A 17,565-nucleotide genomic window follows, 5' to 3' on the forward strand; every position below is an offset into this window, starting at 1 on the left:
AGCCTGTTCCACTGCTTCACAACCCTTTCCATTAAGAAATTTCTCCTAATATCCAATCTAAACCTCCCCTGGTGCAACCTGAGACCATTTCCTTTTGTCTTATCACTTGCTACTTGGGAGAAGAGACTGGCAGCCTCCATGCTACAATCTTCTTTCAGATAGTTGCAGAGAGTGAGGTCTCCCTTCAGCCTTCTTTTCTCCAGGCTAGACAGTTCCAGTTTCCTCAGCTGCTCCTCATAAGACTTGTTCTCTAGAACCGTCAACAGCTTCCTTGCCCATGTCTGAACCCTGTCCAGCAGTCTCCAGGAATCCCAGGTCCTTTTCTGCCAGGTAGCTTTCCAGCCACTCTTTCCCAAGCCTGTAGCATTGCCTGGGGTTATTATGACCCAAGTGCATGTCCCAGCACTTGGCTTTGTTGAACCTCATATAATTGGCCTCACCTGTCAATCTAACCAGTCCAGATCCCTCTGTAGAGCCTTCGTACCCTCAGGTAGATCAACACTACCACCCAACTTGGTATTGTCCTCAGACTTACTGTGGGGACACTGAATCTCCTCATCCAGGTCATTGGCAAAGATATTAAACAAAACTGGCCCCAATACTGAGCCCTGGACTCTTCTACTAGACTGATGCATTTTTGAGTGGAAGAAAAAGCTTGAGATCACTATTTTCACTAGAACAAACCTGAGTGGATTCTTGTTCTAGTGGAGAGAGATCAGAATGGAACCCTAAACTCAGCTGAGGTCTGTCCTTGTGTCTCACTAGTTTTATGCTGACATCATCCAAACAGAAGTGTCTGAAAGTATGTTGAAAGGATCAAAAAGTAGGATATTTTGTTTGTTCTTAGAGTACAGTGACCATATAACACTGAAAGGCTTTACGGGGCTGGGGAATATGGATAAACATCAAGAATCATGGTCATGGTTTGCCTTAGTCGCTGCCCAGTGTCATATTTAACATAGCCATGGGGGCTTCACTGAAAGTACCATAGATGATACCTGAGATGAGACTAGAATGTCAAGTCCTGCAGAACTCTATACAGAGCAAGAACATGCAGTTTACCAGTTGTGATTTAAATGATGTTTTATCAATGGTTTCACAGATTACAAATAATAACAATAATAAAAGAAAAGAAAAAAAAAAAAAAAAAAAAAGAGTGACCAAAATAGGGAGAAAAACACAGTAAAAAGAGGGTACAAGGATTTCTGGAGTTTGCATTCAACTCAGTTCTACCTTTTTTTTTTTTTGTGTGTGTGTGTGTGTGTTGTTTTTATTATTTTTTTATTATTATTTATTTATTTATTTTAATATAATACTGGAATTAGGTAAGTAAGTTAGAAAGACAGAGGATCTTTTGAGTGAAATTACTTGGGTCTGAGGAGGTATTTGACCATTACTCTAATTATTTTTCAAGAAAGTCTTCCTATTTTTTATAAAAGTGACATAAATATAGGAATATGCATATCAAAGGCAATGATGAATTAAATTAAAACAGTAGAAGGAATTATAATATCAGAAAAATGAACAAGGAACACCTTTCAAAACAACTGAAGTTCATGATCAGAACATTGTGTCTCAACCAGTGACATAAATTGTCACAGAAGAATTCAGTTCAAACCTTATAGAATGAGCAAAAATTCCCTAAGGTTCTGGTTATTGTAACCTCATAGTTTTGTTTTATCATTTATAACCTGTTTTTCCTGGTTGAATACATTCAAATAATTCTAGCTGTTAGTTTCAAACAGCTAGCAGAGGACTTAAGTTCCCTCTGTGCAACAAAATCTCTTTGCACTAAATGAAACTAAGACAAAGAAATCTTAAAATCTCAGTGTAATGACTGAGAGCTGAGTCATATACTTTAATTGTATAACACAAAGAAATATTCCAAAGCTTACAAATGAAGATATCATTGAAATTTATCATGTGTAATTTTATCAACCAGCAAACACAGGTTTTGTCATATATTTGAACCAAGTTCAAACCAGGCATACTGCTTGTAATTTTCTCTAAACCAATGTCTATTTTGTCTAGCATACTTGCTGAAATATCCATTAATGTGGAAAAATTCATTTACCTTTCTGGTAAATTCTGTGGTTTTCTAACAACAGAGATGACAGATACACATTAGACAGTATGCTGTTATTCAAAATTCCCTTCCCTCTCACATACCAATATAATACCAGGAAATATTTCCCTAGTTGGAAAAATCCACAAAAAATACTAGAAAGACAGTGTATATCAGATGTAGCTGCAGAAGAATGAGAGATCCAGATCATTCTATTTGTTAACAATCAGGTTCCTCAAGACAGGCATCTGAGTTCCTATCTGGACGTTTACATGTAGTTGACTTAGTATTTCAGAAAACAAATTACCTTCAGTACATGAGACTACTTTTATTTTGGTGTTTAAAAATACCAATGAACATAGAGATACACACATGAAGATTTTGGCCAAGCATGCTAAGTTCCAGATACCCTGTATTACTCATGTTTAGCAGTCACCCTGTAATACAATAAAGACACAGAATCACGTTATGTTCATGTAGTAATACTTCACCTTATTTTAGAGACCAGCTAAAGCAGCTGTCCTATTAAAAGCATTATTGCTTATTGGCACATCACAGCAGTGCTTCTACATCTGGTGCCCATAGCAGGAGGGTCAGCCTGAGAAGATATATTTAGTTTTGGTTTGAGTGTCTTTCTTTCTTTCTCTCTCTCTTTTTTTTTTTTTTTTTTTTTTTTTTTAATGGGGACCAGCTATTAATCACATCACTCTCTAAATCTCAGTTGCATCAGGAAGCAGTCAGAATGATCAAATATTACTCTATGCCACTCATTCTCAACATCAGCACATATTAGAGGTTACATTCATTGTGTTTTTCAGATAGCCTTAGGAGAGTCAGAGGATTTGTCACCATGTGAGTCCCATTCCACTCACTAACACACAGACTAAAGGAAGGTTTGATGCAGCCTTGCTCTCACACAATTTAGAAATCCCTAATCCTTTGATGGCATGCTAGAGCCTCAGGGACTGTTGTGGGGAAGGCTCTGGTACAAGATCTCTCATGCTCCTGTCACAGAAATTAATTGGGTCTTTTTAGCTGGATTAGAAGATGAGTCCTCTCCATGGAAACCAAGAAGATTTACTTGAAAAGAAGACTGACTTAACTGAACAATGTGCTAGTAACAATTTAGCTAATTTCAACACCCATCAATAATAATATTAAGAAAATAACCTAGGTCACTTTTTTTTTTTTGCACTGGTGCTATGTTCTTTGCTGCCATTCAGGGGCTCTCAGTCATCAGAACAAAGAAAGAGTTTGTTTCCACTTTCCGAAAGCTGACAGATTTTTCTTTTCATTAGTCTCCATACCTCCCCTCCCTTTTTCAGATGGAGCAGACAGAGATCACTTTTTTTCATGTGGCCATTGCTAATTATCAGTTGTGAGTTGTTTATACATTGTAGTTGCCTTCTCTAGGTAGACACCTATTGGCTTGACTTAGTGAGAGACCCATGCTAACAGTCTGTCTCTCTTTTGAAGTAAGACTTGAAGTTCAAGGGAGAAATTTCTAACTTCTGACAAGCATTCAGTCCTGCTTTAAAACTGCCAACACATTCGTGGAACAGAGCCAAGGCTTGAAAATCAAACTGTTTTGCATTACCAGACATGAGGCTTTGTTAAGCAGCAGGCATTTTAGAATATTTTTTAAGACTCAAAGCATCCAGATCAAAGGTGTATTCAAGCTTACACACATGTGATGGAGGCTGCTTTCTGCAGATAGCACCATACAGGTGTATAGGCTAGAACTGTGTCTGACCATGTACGATCACTCAAGCCACAAAAAGACAAGATGGGCATCTACTGACAGCTGCATTGATTTCGGAACACTTTTATCTGAGGACACTTGAACTATATTATTACTTCACTCCTGGAGAAATGTAGCCACTTCGAAATCTACAAAATCTTCATCCTACTCATACTGTGTTGTGTTAGAGATTGGTTCTACAAGATCATACAGGCAGGAAAAGGGGCAAGAGAAATGACAGGAGAAACACAAAATTGCTCTTCCATCATTCCCCCATAGCATTTGCACTCTACTACATTCTGATGACTGTCAAAAACGCGGTCCCTCTCACAACATGTTTTTTCATAGTTTATTGCAGAAAAAAGTGGTGAGATCTTTCCAGATTCTGTGAGAAATATTTGCAGCACAAAACAAAACAAATTTCAAGAATGACAAAGACAGTGCTCCAAGATCAGGGATTTATTCTGTCCTTTCCTATACCACTTCTGAAAAAGAGTGTCAGACTAAAATAAACAGAAAATATGTCCAAAACATTTCTTTCTCAAGTGCCTAGTGAAATTTTTTAAGTCTCATCTCAGAAGCACCTGAGAGTAGATAAATGACATTTTCTCTGTTATACAATATGTAGGTTTAACTAAGAGCATAATATAACAAGAATGAAAGCCCAAATGACTGTAGTGGATTGAAGACCTTCTCCTCTGCATATTTAAAATACCAAACAAGAACCAACTGAATTCAGCAGCTATTACTGTATCTCTAATTTAACAATGTCTTTCTCCAGCAGTTCTATTTCTCTGAGACTGGAAGTACAATTTTTTTGCTATATGACAATTACATTGTTTTAAGTCTTCAGAAAGGCACTGTCTACAACAGCAGACCATCTTTAAGTTCCTGTGAAAGTGACGCTATTTTTCACTACCTTATTTATTGTGAATTTTATTGTGAATTTTATCAGCTTTTTGAAGGAACCTCTCAAGAATATGTCTGAAGCATGTTGCGGCATTTTTAAAGTGTGTGGCCTGGAGTCAATGTGCAACTGTGGTTTATTCACACGATATGCCAAGCCAGTGCAGGCTGAAAAACCTATCTGAAAAATGACTAGCTGGTACTGACCTCTATATTGTTAAAGATACACTACTGGCTTAATGTTTGCTTTAATGATTCTTCTATTCCTTTTAGAGGCAGTCCCAATGCTGAGCACACATCCCAAATCTCCTACATGTGCAGCTCTCCGTGTCCAAAAAATGAAGCCTCAGGAACAGTAAAGGCATGCTCTGAAGTGCACGGGGACCCTTGTTATTGCAGAATGCCCCTATCTAGCTTTTACTCTTTGTCTATAAAACAGCTTGAAGAAAACTGAAGAGCCGGCTACATCTAGGGATGTAACAGATATACATAAGGAATCTGTTACCAGGCAGTCTATTCATCTCCAATCACATTTTCAGGGATGAGTATGAATAGCTATAAAATAGACTGAACATAAACTAGAGTCACAATTTTGAGTGTGGCCTTAAAAACGCAGTATCCAAGAGAAAAGAAAAAGAAAAAAAAATAACCACACAAAACAATATTATAACCAAACAATTTCCTCATTTCAAAATGGTACCAATATGAAATGGGTCCAAATTCTTTAACTGTGGTTTCATCATAGAAGAAATTCTTCAAGATTTTTTTTCCAGTGGGAATAATTCCTCATTCAGAACTAACATTGTCAAGCTACTGCAACCACTTTATCCTGAGTGTAAAAGAGGAAACTTTACATCAATGCCTAAGTTTAAATTCTCAGTACCCTTAAAGACAAGTGACCCCTAAAAACTTGAATTTACTGAAGAAAAGCCGCTCAAGACTATGAGATTGTTTCTTTGAACACACAGAACTGCACACGCAGGTGCACATGCAACCCTAAAAATAATGACAATAATGCTGTATTTTCCAAATTGTGCTCATTCCTATGGTAAACTGTGGAAGGAATAAGAAAACAGAAATGCTTTTTATCTTAGCGCTAAGCCTGACATGTTTGAAAAATATTTGAATAAAAGTCATTTTCTTGAAATAACTCTTCCCTCATAAATCTTAGTGTCAGTTCTCCGGACTCCTGATGAAGAGAGATTGTAACTCTATGTTCATAACTGCTTCAAAATGGAAGGATACATTTCCAGTGTGAAAGTACAAAGTGTACATGAAACAGTACTAATTTTTTTTTCATATAACTGTGGTACCTAAAATTAAAAATAGCCACATCTCTTTCTTTTCTTCAGTGATTATCATGAACTTTTAAAATTTATTTATTTATTTACAGCTGCATAACTTAAAAAAACCCACAAACCTTAAAGAGATAACATTTCTAGTTTCCTTTCACCTATTCATGATTTGGAAAAAATCGCCTGCAATCATCCTTTCTCATTGTTCTTTTATTCTCCCATCTTCCCTGGTGGAAGAACAGCTGGTTCTCAATTTATGCAGCCAATAGTTAGAGCAGGTAATAAGATTTTTTTTTATTATTATTATTTTTATTTTATTTTTTTTTTTTTTAGTCTCACCCTCAACAATAAGTTTTCAATGTAATTAGGTTCCTCTATGCCTGGCACAATTGTTCTCCTCCATGTGATTTCCACATGAAGGGAATCAAATCCAGTTCTTACAAACATCCCACTGATTACATCTCAAAAAGTCCCAAGATACTCAACTGCAATTTCTGGTAGCTATTATATCAGTATATTTTCTCCTTGAGATTTTCAGCAAGCAATTGCACAAATATTATCACTTATTCTAATTCTCTTTCTGGTACTTTTACACTTTTTCTGTCTTTTCAAATTCTTAAAAAATGCAACAAGAATATTTTCTCATTTCAATTTATATTTTAGTCTAATCAGAAGGATTTTTTTTTTGTTGCACTATGACAATACAAAACTAAAATTCAGCATGCTCCTGGTCTTGCTCTCTATTGACACTCTTAGAGGTGGTAAAGAGAAAAACAATGGGAAACTGGAAAAATATTGGCATAATCAGAGACTCAGTGACATACTGAACAGGCTGCTTTACCATAAACAGGGATTTGGCTAATCTTGAGAAAGAGATAAAACTGGGAAAAAAAAATATATAATGAGAAATTATCATCAATTTCTTTAAAAGTGAAGAGACCTTAATATGTAGTTATTATTCTGATCACACTTAGAAAAACTGTGTAATCCTGCCTTCAACACAACCACATCCTCTGGTACAAGGCTGATGTTAACAAATGATGTCTTAAGTTCCTCAATATGCCTCAAAAATGGAAGGAAAATGATTTTAAAATAATCATATGGTTATTTTAGAAGGAGCTACTAGAAAGTGAATAAGGCAAACTTAGACTTTCTCTACAGGTGTGGTTGGTTGTTTATTTGTTTGTTTGTTTTAATAACAACTTAATATTATTAGCTGTAATAAAAGTATCTTAAAATTAATTAGAAAAAAGGGCCAAATACTCATTGTGCATTACAGCACTATCAGCAGAAGTTTTCTGAATGATACAAAAAGAAAAATGCCTTAGTATTCTTGCTAGCCCTATAATTATGTTTGTCTAACACGGTATTCTATCCCGAGAGGTGGTAAACACCCTCCAAAATTTAACTGTATACTCAAGTCCCACTCAAGCTGAGGTTCAGAGAAAGTACACAAGAAAAAGCTATTCCCCACTTGATTGCTGCAAGCTTAAAAATCATGTCAGTATTACTTGTCAATTACTGTATTTCTTGAAGAAGTCATGCTGCACTTTCCCTGGAAATAACAGAAAAACAAGCTGTGAAGTAAGTCTTTGATAACAAATGGCTTTGATGTCTGTGGGATTTCAGGACACTCTATACGCAGGAAACACTTGAAAACCTCGAGACAGGCATTGGCTCCCTCATGGCTTTGAAAGAAACAAGTCTAACTGCTGAGTTCTTTCTGCCTTTAAGTTTAGGTGCCATAGCAACTCATCTGTACTGAGTTGTAGCATCCTCAGTTGAAGATTTTTCCCATTCTTATGCCACCAAGATTTGTCATCTTGTGATTGAAGTCAAACACATTCTTGCAAGCCAAAGTGGAGCATGGGTCATTCTCCAGTGTGATACCCACTAGGGAGTGCAAATGACATAACAGTCATTCATATAGCTCACTGAAGTTACTACAACACATGCAACCTTACATGATATTAACTATTGCAAGTCATTTCACAAGCCACAGATATTTCCAGGTAGCTTTTCCTTCCTAAGTTCTGGAGCTGTTTTCCTTAGCCTTCATCTATCAACCTAGTAGCATACAGTAGAAAAAGAGTCAAATTGCTAACGTATATGTGTGTCTATATATACATGAGTACACATATTCGCACATGTTTCAACGCAACAAGAAAGTCTGTGCAATCCAGAGGTACTGCTGAACCTTCTCTTTTTTTTTCATCCACTCTACTCTGACCCTAGGCTGATACTGTTATCGCTCCTTCCCAGCTGAGTTTGAGTGGCCTTATTAGGTTAGCTATAAAGCTCCACAGCCAGAAGTTTCAATTTAGGAGGAAGGAAAATACCTTTTTTATTACCTCAGAAGAACCAAGCATCCTGCCAGTGCAGTACTCCAGTTTATCACCAGGAGCAGATGAGGTGGACCAGGGAATTAGACCCACACAACAACTGGTTTACACACTACTCATAGAGTCATTGCTACATAAGGCCACTGGAGGTTTATGGCTTACTCAGAGGGCAATTGTTTCCGTATCGTTGCAAGATACTGAGTACAAATCAAAGCACACAGCTGTCTTGCAATGAGGACTGGCCTCTTTTTCATCCTCCGTTGTATGTTTAATCAATAAAAAAATTTGCTTACTGTAATCTATCTTGAGTTTATGAGGGGAACATTTGGCTTAGGACATAGATTTGCATCTTCGGGTAGAGTTTCATTAGATTTTTACTGGACATGAAAAGCAAAGGCCTTATTTCAAACACAAGATTTCTAAAATAGCACAAAATACTGTTTTCTTTATAGCTGATACAGACTGTGAGTGCAGTTGACAAAGATGACCCTCCTCGGGGACACAAATTTTTCTTTGAGTTGGTGCCAGAATTTGCTGTTCATCCAAACTTCTCCATTGTAGACAACAAAGGTAACTGCTGAACAGTATCATCCCCTCTACACCCCCATACCACATAAAACTTCATCAAGAAACATTTATTTATTCTGCTTTTCTGTTCTAGATAACACAGCAGGAATTATGACTAGAAGAAACGGATACAGCCGTAGTAAGATGAGTACTTATCTCCTGCCAATCATAATATTTGACAATGACTATCCAATCCAGAGCAGCACTGGCACGCTGACCATTCAAGTCTGTACCTGCGACAGCTGGGGGAACATGCAGTCCTGCAACGCTGAGGCCTTGCTCCTCCCTGCTGGCCTCAGCACAGGGGCATTGGTTGCCATTCTTCTCTGCATCATTATCCTACTAGGCAAGTATCTGTGGTGAGATGTTTAACTGACTAGGTAAAAGTCTGGTCACTTCTAGAACCCTCATATTCTTCAACCCCCTATTTACATAACCCTGTGAAACAATATTTAATATCTGATGAGTTTGTTAGTTTTTTACCAAATGTTTTCTAAGATGGAAAAGTTGCTGGGAGAGCGGGAGAGGGAGCTACTATGGACTGATTGTCATCATTACTATTCAGAATAATGTGCAAAAACTAGACTAGTGAATGTTATGTAGATGAAATAAATTTGAAAATCTAGGGTCAGTTTCAGAAACTATAGTAATTCCAATAAAGTTTTCTGTTATAAACATATCTTCATTTAGATCCAGGACTTTGAAATCACACTCTTGAAGCTGAGTGATAAGTTTCTCACTGATTAAAAGATTATCAATTATACTAGCTATTTAATCACAAATTATTTGCAATTTTTATATTGGAGCAATATTTAGCTCAAAAGCAGAGAAGAAAAATATTCAATTGCTTGCAAGTGGTAGCAAGAGCAGCTGATTAAATAAAGTGTGAGCACAAAAGTTAGGTGGGTGTTTGGAAAGCAGAAGCATTAGACAGATGAGGTGATATAAAAATAAACTAGAATAAAAACTGCAACTTCACTGTTTCACTTACCAGAGAAATGCCTTCTTAAAAGAGCTATCATCTCTATTTTCCAGTCAAATTGTGGAAAACCTCTTTCCCTTTCCATCTGTCCTAGCAAACATAGCTTGCCAAGTGGGCAGTGACAAGCTTACCAGTGTAAGTTCATATAATTCTAAGGACATCACTTTTTCGACTGGATTCATGCTACCCCCAGTAAATATTCAAAGAACCACAAAGACTGTTGGGAGAAGGGCAATACGCAGGAACTATATCTGTAGTGTTTGGCATAAGGAAGTGAGGGTACTTGAGCTCTGACAAACTGATTGTTCACACTGCTTAGGTTCAAGCACTGTTGCTGACCCGATTTCAGCACAAGCCAGCTTGGATTTCTCAGGCCATTGCCCAGCTGTAGTCTAACCAGCAGAATGTGCAGGGTACCACTTTCAGCATACAACTATGGTTCAAACTCTGCCAGATCTGGCTCTTTGCCTTGCATAGTTAATAATGTTAACAAGCCCTGCACCTTCGAAGTCACCCTTCGTGCCCCAACATAAAGCATGAAATGTGTACCATGAAACACATACCCTTACTTGCTCACTGTGAAAACATCACTCTGATCATCTGCAACGCTTTAGTACAGAAATGCTGAATGAAAACAAAAAATCAATGTGTGCTTTAGGACCACAGTGATGGCATTTGAGACTCAGAAGAGGCTCAGGTACCAGGGCTGTGCAAAACAAGTATTACTACCTTATGTCTCTTGGTCTCAGGGTCAGAGACCCTGCTCTACTTAGCACTACTGCCATAGCTAAAGCCAAAGTAGCGTAAGTTTGACGAACACCTAAACGGAATTGCTGGTCTGCAGCCGGTGTTGTTCTCAGTACCTTCTTTACTTGTTCAACAAGATGTAGTATGTTATAGTAGTAGGCTAGTGTCATCATGCCCAAAATAGGCGACATATTAAATACCCAGCTGTAAAAGATACTTCTTCATTATTACCTTTTAGTAATCTGCCCGACTTTTTTATATGAAGTTCTTAAACTTATTTAAGTGGACTGTTACTTGTCTAGCATTAGGAAAACTTGAAAGAATGGCTCCTGTTTGAATAAAAGCTGCAAAGAGAACAGAATAGTCTATATTCACAGCAATGTGCCATGGCACGTGAAAGATCTTGGTTCCCTCCTCTCTATCCACAACACGTCCAATGCTCCCTTTTATTCATCAGTACTCAAGTCATTCAGATTAAAAACTTTGCTCCTAAGACTCAACAAAAGTGCTCAGCACTGCTGTAATGTATGGTTTGGCAACCACTGTTATGCCTCATTGACAGATGATCTCACTGGCATTTCCTGTTTACTGTAACTACTGGAGCTAGGGTCAGATTTTTAAGTGCATTTAAGCTTTGAATATTACTAAAATCAATATAATCTAGGCATCAGAATGTATTTACAAATCTTAACTTCAGTCTTTCACCTCCCTCTGTAGAGCTTCATTTTCGTATCAAACCTGACCTCTCCAAAAGGAAGAGTTATTCAAATAAGATTTTTTTAGAGTAGGGGGATCATGTTTTTAAAAAGAAACTTCTAACAGCAGAAATTATATTTTAATTGTTGCAGCCACTAAAACCAAAAATAATTTTGTCAATAATATAAATAGATGAAGATCTTTGGGTTCTTATTTTTGGAAGGACCTGTAGATCCCATTTTCAAAAACTAATTAGGCATAGGAATACCTAAATCATTAGTTATCAAGAGTGTAAATTACTTTTGCCAAGGAGATTCAACTACATTTGGTGAAATCACCCTTAGTGACTGCCAGGAATGCAGTACTTCACAAAATTAAGATCAAAGTCAAACCCTAGTAGGATGGTATATTTTAACACTTTATCTGCTCTTCAACTTCAGCTTAACTATGTATCTATTTGAAACACATATTTTTCTAATTATTGCTCCCATAGGTTTAAAAAAACATGGTTTTGTCTGCTACAAAATCATTAATATTTTTAGTTATTAACTTGTACATGGAGATAGTTTTTATCTTTCCCTAATAAAAATCCTATCCAGCCTTAAAAATTTTCCAGGTCAACAGATGATGTAAAATATTTGCTCATTTATTTAATTTCTAATTCTCCATTTCTTCATTAATCTTTTGTGCCTTTTCAGTATTAGTTGTCTTGTTTACGGCTCTCAAGAGACAAAGGAAGAAAGAACCCTTGATCATCTCAAAGGATGATGTTCGGGACAACATTGTGACCTACAATGATGAAGGAGGTGGGGAAGAAGACACACAAGCTTTTGACATTGGCACACTGAGAAATCCAGAAGCAAGGGAGGAAAGCAGGATAAGAAGAGATGTTATCCCAGAAACTATATTTCAGATAAGACAGACTGCACCTCTTTGGGAAAACATTGATGTTCAAGATTTTATTCACAGAAGGTTAAAGGAAAACGATTCAGACCCAGCTGCCCCTCCTTATGATTCACTAGCAACATATGCCTACGAAGGAAATGATTCCATAGCAAATTCCCTCAGCTCCCTGGAATCACTTACCACAGAGGGCAACCAAGACTATGATTACCTCAGTGACTGGGGACCTCGGTTTAAAAAACTAGCAGATATGTATGGTGGAGAGGACAGTGACCGAGACTGAGAAAGTAATCTGTGACCTGGTCGGTGTTAGTGGAATTCATGTCTATGTTATTAGATAAAGTGGCCTGCTCTCTCTTACTTGGGAATAAAAAAATATATAAAAAATAGGTGTTGTCTTAGTAAGGGTTTGCTTAATCACTAAGTCCAAATGAATGAATATGAATGATTTAGATTTTTAAAAATCTATAATTCACCCTCTTTGCCTAGATATCTCAGATGAAAGATTTTCATTGACAATGAAAAGACAATAAAAGGCTTTTTGTGCCTTTAATGAGATGGAAACTTAACTTTTTTAAATTGCTTTGCATTACCTTTCCTACTAGCTGGGACAGAATACACCCACATTGCAACATAATCTCAAAAATATACTTTAAAAAAGATTACTATTACTGCCATATTTATTGAGTTTAAGAATGTCTGTGTGTTGATTCATCATATTTTTATATATGTATATTTATATTTTTGTATTTTTATTAAATAAAATAACATTTATAAAAACATTGATTAATAATGTACTTTGTTAATCATAAGGAAATGTCCAGTCTTTCTGAACAAAGGAAACTGCGTATTGTGCAATACTTAATTTTTGATTGCATCTTCTTCTATTAGACTAGTAGTTGAAATGTACTGTGCAAGAACAATATGGAGAGAGTGTTCTGTAATGGGAATGCAGTGTAGAAAAAAATATTTTGAAAAAGTGATTATAAATAAACGCAGTCTGACTTGCAATGTGTATTACTATATAGCATAATAATATAGTTCCGTTATGAATCTTGCCCCCACATACTTTCTTATACGAACAGATGACCAGTGAGAGGATTTAACAGATATATACTCAGGGATTTAAGGAAACATGAAGGTTTGTTCTGGTAGATATGAAAACAATTTTAAAATAGGCCTTTTAAAAAATTGAAATAATTAAGCCAACATGAAATGAAGGTTTTTGTATTCTAATGTTATTTTTGAGTTTTGAGGCAATCAGACAAATCAGACATGTTATTAATAACTTATATTTAAACCATAGAGAGCCAAGTGATAAAAAACAAGTCCAACTAAGATTTTGTTAAAGATGTTAGTGCTCTCTTCCTTCAAAGAAATACATATATTTGAACAGTTTCTAAAGCGTTAATGACAATCTTCAAGTATATATTTGTGTTTAAAAGCTATTTGCTGGATCAGCTTTTATGCAATGCACTTTTCTTTTCACAACACAGGATAAGAGGAATTTACCTGGATCACATGTAATCTAACTGAGAATTTTTTAGCCTTTAGCCCTGGGCAGCAGCTAAAACAGTAGACAGCTTCTCTCTCTTGCTTTTCCTTCTCTAGAGGGAGGGAAAGAAGGGAAAAGGAGGAAAGACTCATGGGTTGAAATGAAAACAGATTTAATAAAACAACAATAAAAGAAGGATGATACAAAGCAATACTTAAGCCACTGGAATGTGTGGTCCCAGCAATGAACATCAGAGGGCAGACACTGTGAACACAGTGAGTCCAGTAAAAACACAGAGATCGGAATGGGTGTCAGGAGAAGGAACTAGAGTGGGAGCAGGAACAGGAGCAGAAGTCCTCACAGACAGTGGCCATTGAGAAAAGAGGGCAGTCCCTGGCAACTTCCCACTTCTATATGGAATGAGATGTTCAATGTATGGAATACTTCCATTGCCCAGCTTGGGCAGCTGTCCTGGATATTTTCCTCCCTGGTGCTATCTTGGACCTGCAGCTGGACAGCGGGAAAGTCCTTTGTTCCGTTGGCAATAGCCAAGATATCAGTAAGTTCTTACATTCTTTTCATACCAAATCCAAAACACTGGAAAGCTACTTGAAAAAAACTTTGACTTTATCCCAGGGTGCTATTTTATTATTCTCAAACTAAATCCAAAACAAAAAACTGTGCTAGCCACCAAGAAGAAAATTGACTAACTGCATGGAAAATTACTTTGATTCAGCCAAACCGGCACAGAATTGCAAAACTTATTCATATTTCTTTAAAATAAAAACAAAAAAAAAAAAAAAGGAAAAATATCAAATGTAAAACCAATCAAAGACATCAACAATATAGGATGCACACTATCCATAGCATTTCCATCTTTAACGTCGACTTTAGGGAAAACCAAGTCCAAATAGATGTCCAAAATAATAATGTTTGAGGTTTTCTCTTGATTACTTAGCTATTTTTCAAAACTTTTCAGAAAGAGATTTAAGATACACATTGTTAATGTAATATGGGCTACTGGGACACTCATCTCTTACCAAAAAGATAATACGGACACTGCAATCTGGACATCCATAAATCTGTGGGTCCAGATGGGATGCACCCGTGGGTGCTGAAGGGAGCTGTCTGAGGTCATTGATAGACCACTTTCTATCATCTTTGCCAAGTCTTGGGAAATGGGAGAGGTGCTTGAGGACTGGAGGAAAGCAAATGTCACTCCAGTCTTCAAAAAGGGCAAGAAGGAGGACCTGGGTGACTATAGACTGGTCAGCCTCACCTCCATCCCTGGGAAGATGATGGCACAACTTATTCTTGGTGCCATCTCAAGGCATATCAAAGATAAGAGGGTCATTAGGGACAGTCAACATGGCTTCACCAAGGAGAAGTCATGCTTGACCAACCTCATAGCCTTTCATGAGGACCTAAAGAGGTGGATAGATGATGGCAGAGTGGTGCATGTGGTCTACCTTGACTTCAGTAAAGCATTTGACACAGTCTCCCACAGCATCCTTACAGCTAAACTGAGGGAGTGTGGTCTGGATGATCGGGTAGTGAGGTGGATTGTGAACTGGATGAAGGAAAGAAGCCAAAGGGTCGTGGTCAATGGGGCAGAGTCTAGTTGAAGGCCTGTATCTAGTTAAGTGCCTCAAGGGTCAGTACTAGGGCCAGTATTATTCAATATATTCATCAATGACTTGGATGAGCGAGTAGAGTGTACTATCAGCAAGCTTGCTGATGACACCAAGCTGGGAGGTGTGGCTGACACACCAGGAGGCTGTGCTGCCATCCAGCAAGACCTGGACAGGCTGGAGAGTTGGGCGGGGAAAAATTTAATGAAATATAACAAGGGAAAGTGTAGAGTATTGCATCTGGGTAGGAACAACCCCAGGTTCCCGTATGATTTGGGGAATGATCCATTAGAGTTCATAATAGGAGAAAGGGACCTGGGGGTCCTGGTGGGCAGCAGGATGACCATGAGCCAGTACTGTGCCCTGGTGGCCAAGAAGGTCAATGGCATCCTGGGGTGTATTGGAAGGGGGTAGTTAGTAGGTCGAGGGAGTTTCTCCTTCCCCTCTACTCTGCCCTGGTGAGACAGCATCTGGAATATTGTGTCCAGTTCTGGGCCCCTCAGTACAAGAAGGACAGGGAACTGCTGGAGAGAGTCCAGCACAGGGCAACAAAGATGATGAAGGGAGTGGAGCATCTCCCTTATGAGGAAAGGCTGATGGAACTAGGTCTCTTTAGTTTAGAAAAGAGGAGAATGAGGGGTGACCTCATTTATGTTTACAAATATATAAAGGGTGAGTGTCAGGAGGATGAAGCCAGGCTCTTCTTGATGACAACCAATGATAGGACAAGGGGTAATGGGTACAAACTGAAACACAAAAGGTTCCCCTTAAATTTGAGAAGAAACTTCTTCTCCGTGAGGGTAACAGAACACTGGAACAGGCTGCCCAGGGGGGTTGTGGAGTCTCCTACTCTGGAGACATTCAAAACCCGCCTGGACATGTTCCTGTGTAGCCTCATCTACGTGTTCCTGCTCTGGCAGAGGGATTGGACTAGATGATCTTTTGAGGTCCCTTCCAATTCCTAACCTTTTGTGATTCTGTGATACATAGACGGTCACTTCACACAAGCACAAAAATACACTATGTCTTAAATTTTCCTCTCTACTAGATTGATTTTCAGATTATTTATTAAAAATATCTCTTTACTATTATTTATTTTATCCCTCTAATCTATTCCTCTGCCAGTTCCAAGTTTTCTGACACTGAACTCCTTTTTTTTGTGGAAGGGTATGTGTGTGTGTGTCAGGGGATTGGGGGGTCCAAACAAGCACCTTAATAGTTCACTGTGAGCTTCATGTCAAGTACGAAACACTGTTATAAGTAAAAAACTTTAGTGACACACAAAAATCAAAATAATCTGCAGTCATGTGACAGCCATGTACATGGATGTGATATAGCAACAAGACATCAGTGTATAGCTTGATGGCATAAGAATACTTATATATTCCTCTCTACTTTCACTTTGCCAGCAACATTGGTGAGAACATAGATTCCATAATTCTTTTACTTTCATCTCAAAAAAACAGAAAAAAAAATATAAGTTCTTCAATCTAATTTTCAAAATTTTAAGGCACTACTTTAAGATGGAATAGGAGGAAAAAAGTGGATGACAAAGCAACTATGACCCTGAAGATAAAAGACTGCAGGCAAAAAATACTTAAAAACAAACAAACAAGCAAACAAACAAACAAACAAAACCACCAAAAAACCACCCCACAAGGATATAAGAAAAACTTCCTTGACTTGTAAAACTATACACCAAAGCTTCATCTTCAGTGACGAACACAGTAGACTGGAATAAGAGGTGAGCTTTTAACATTCTTGGAAGTTGTCATCGAAAATACAAATATCACACAATGATGTAGAATGGCAGAAGAGAGGAAAAGGAAAAATACATCTGTCCTCAAGCAAGAACAGATATAGGCAAGTTATATGTCAATGAAGTTGAGAAAGTTTTTAAGATGTTAAGAGTTCATGTAGGATACATCGAAGGGTTGAAGTTTGATTTCAGAGAGGCTACTGGTGAACGCAGATTGAAGGAAACCAGGTGTAAGGAATTCTTCCTTGAAGACTTATAAATTTAATTTAGTATTATATGTTTCACATGGAAATAAACTCATTTGTGCATTTTTGTCTATCTATTTATTTATTCAGAAAGAAGTGGCAGAAAGGAAAAAGAAGTATTGTAGAAGTCACCTCACTAAATGCTCTGATAGACGCATATCCTCAGTATTATTATGTGATAGTACCACTGT

At 37.4% G+C, this 17,565-nt stretch overlaps 1 protein-coding gene across 1 annotated transcript in view; it reads left to right on the plus strand.

Annotated features, from left to right (window-relative positions):
• Positions 1-12,574, plus strand: part of CDH9 (cadherin 9) — a gene marked incomplete at its 5' end in the record, with an annotated part of 68,403 nt that extends 55,829 nt beyond the window's left edge. Inside the window, 3 exons of the mRNA XM_080339414.1 lie at positions 8,802-8,919; positions 9,011-9,262; positions 12,040-12,574. Of these exons, the coding sequence (XP_080195540.1) occupies positions 8,802-8,919; positions 9,011-9,262; positions 12,040-12,527 (858 nt within the window). The 3' untranslated portion in view covers positions 12,528-12,574. The remainder of the gene's footprint in view (positions 1-8,801; positions 8,920-9,010; positions 9,263-12,039) is intronic.
• Between the last annotated feature and the right edge of the window lie 4,991 nt (positions 12,575-17,565).

This window comes from Nesoenas mayeri (assembly GCF_963082525.1).
Source record: "Nesoenas mayeri genome assembly, chromosome: 2".
Classification (NCBI taxonomy): Eukaryota; Metazoa; Chordata; class Aves; order Columbiformes; family Columbidae; genus Nesoenas; species Nesoenas mayeri.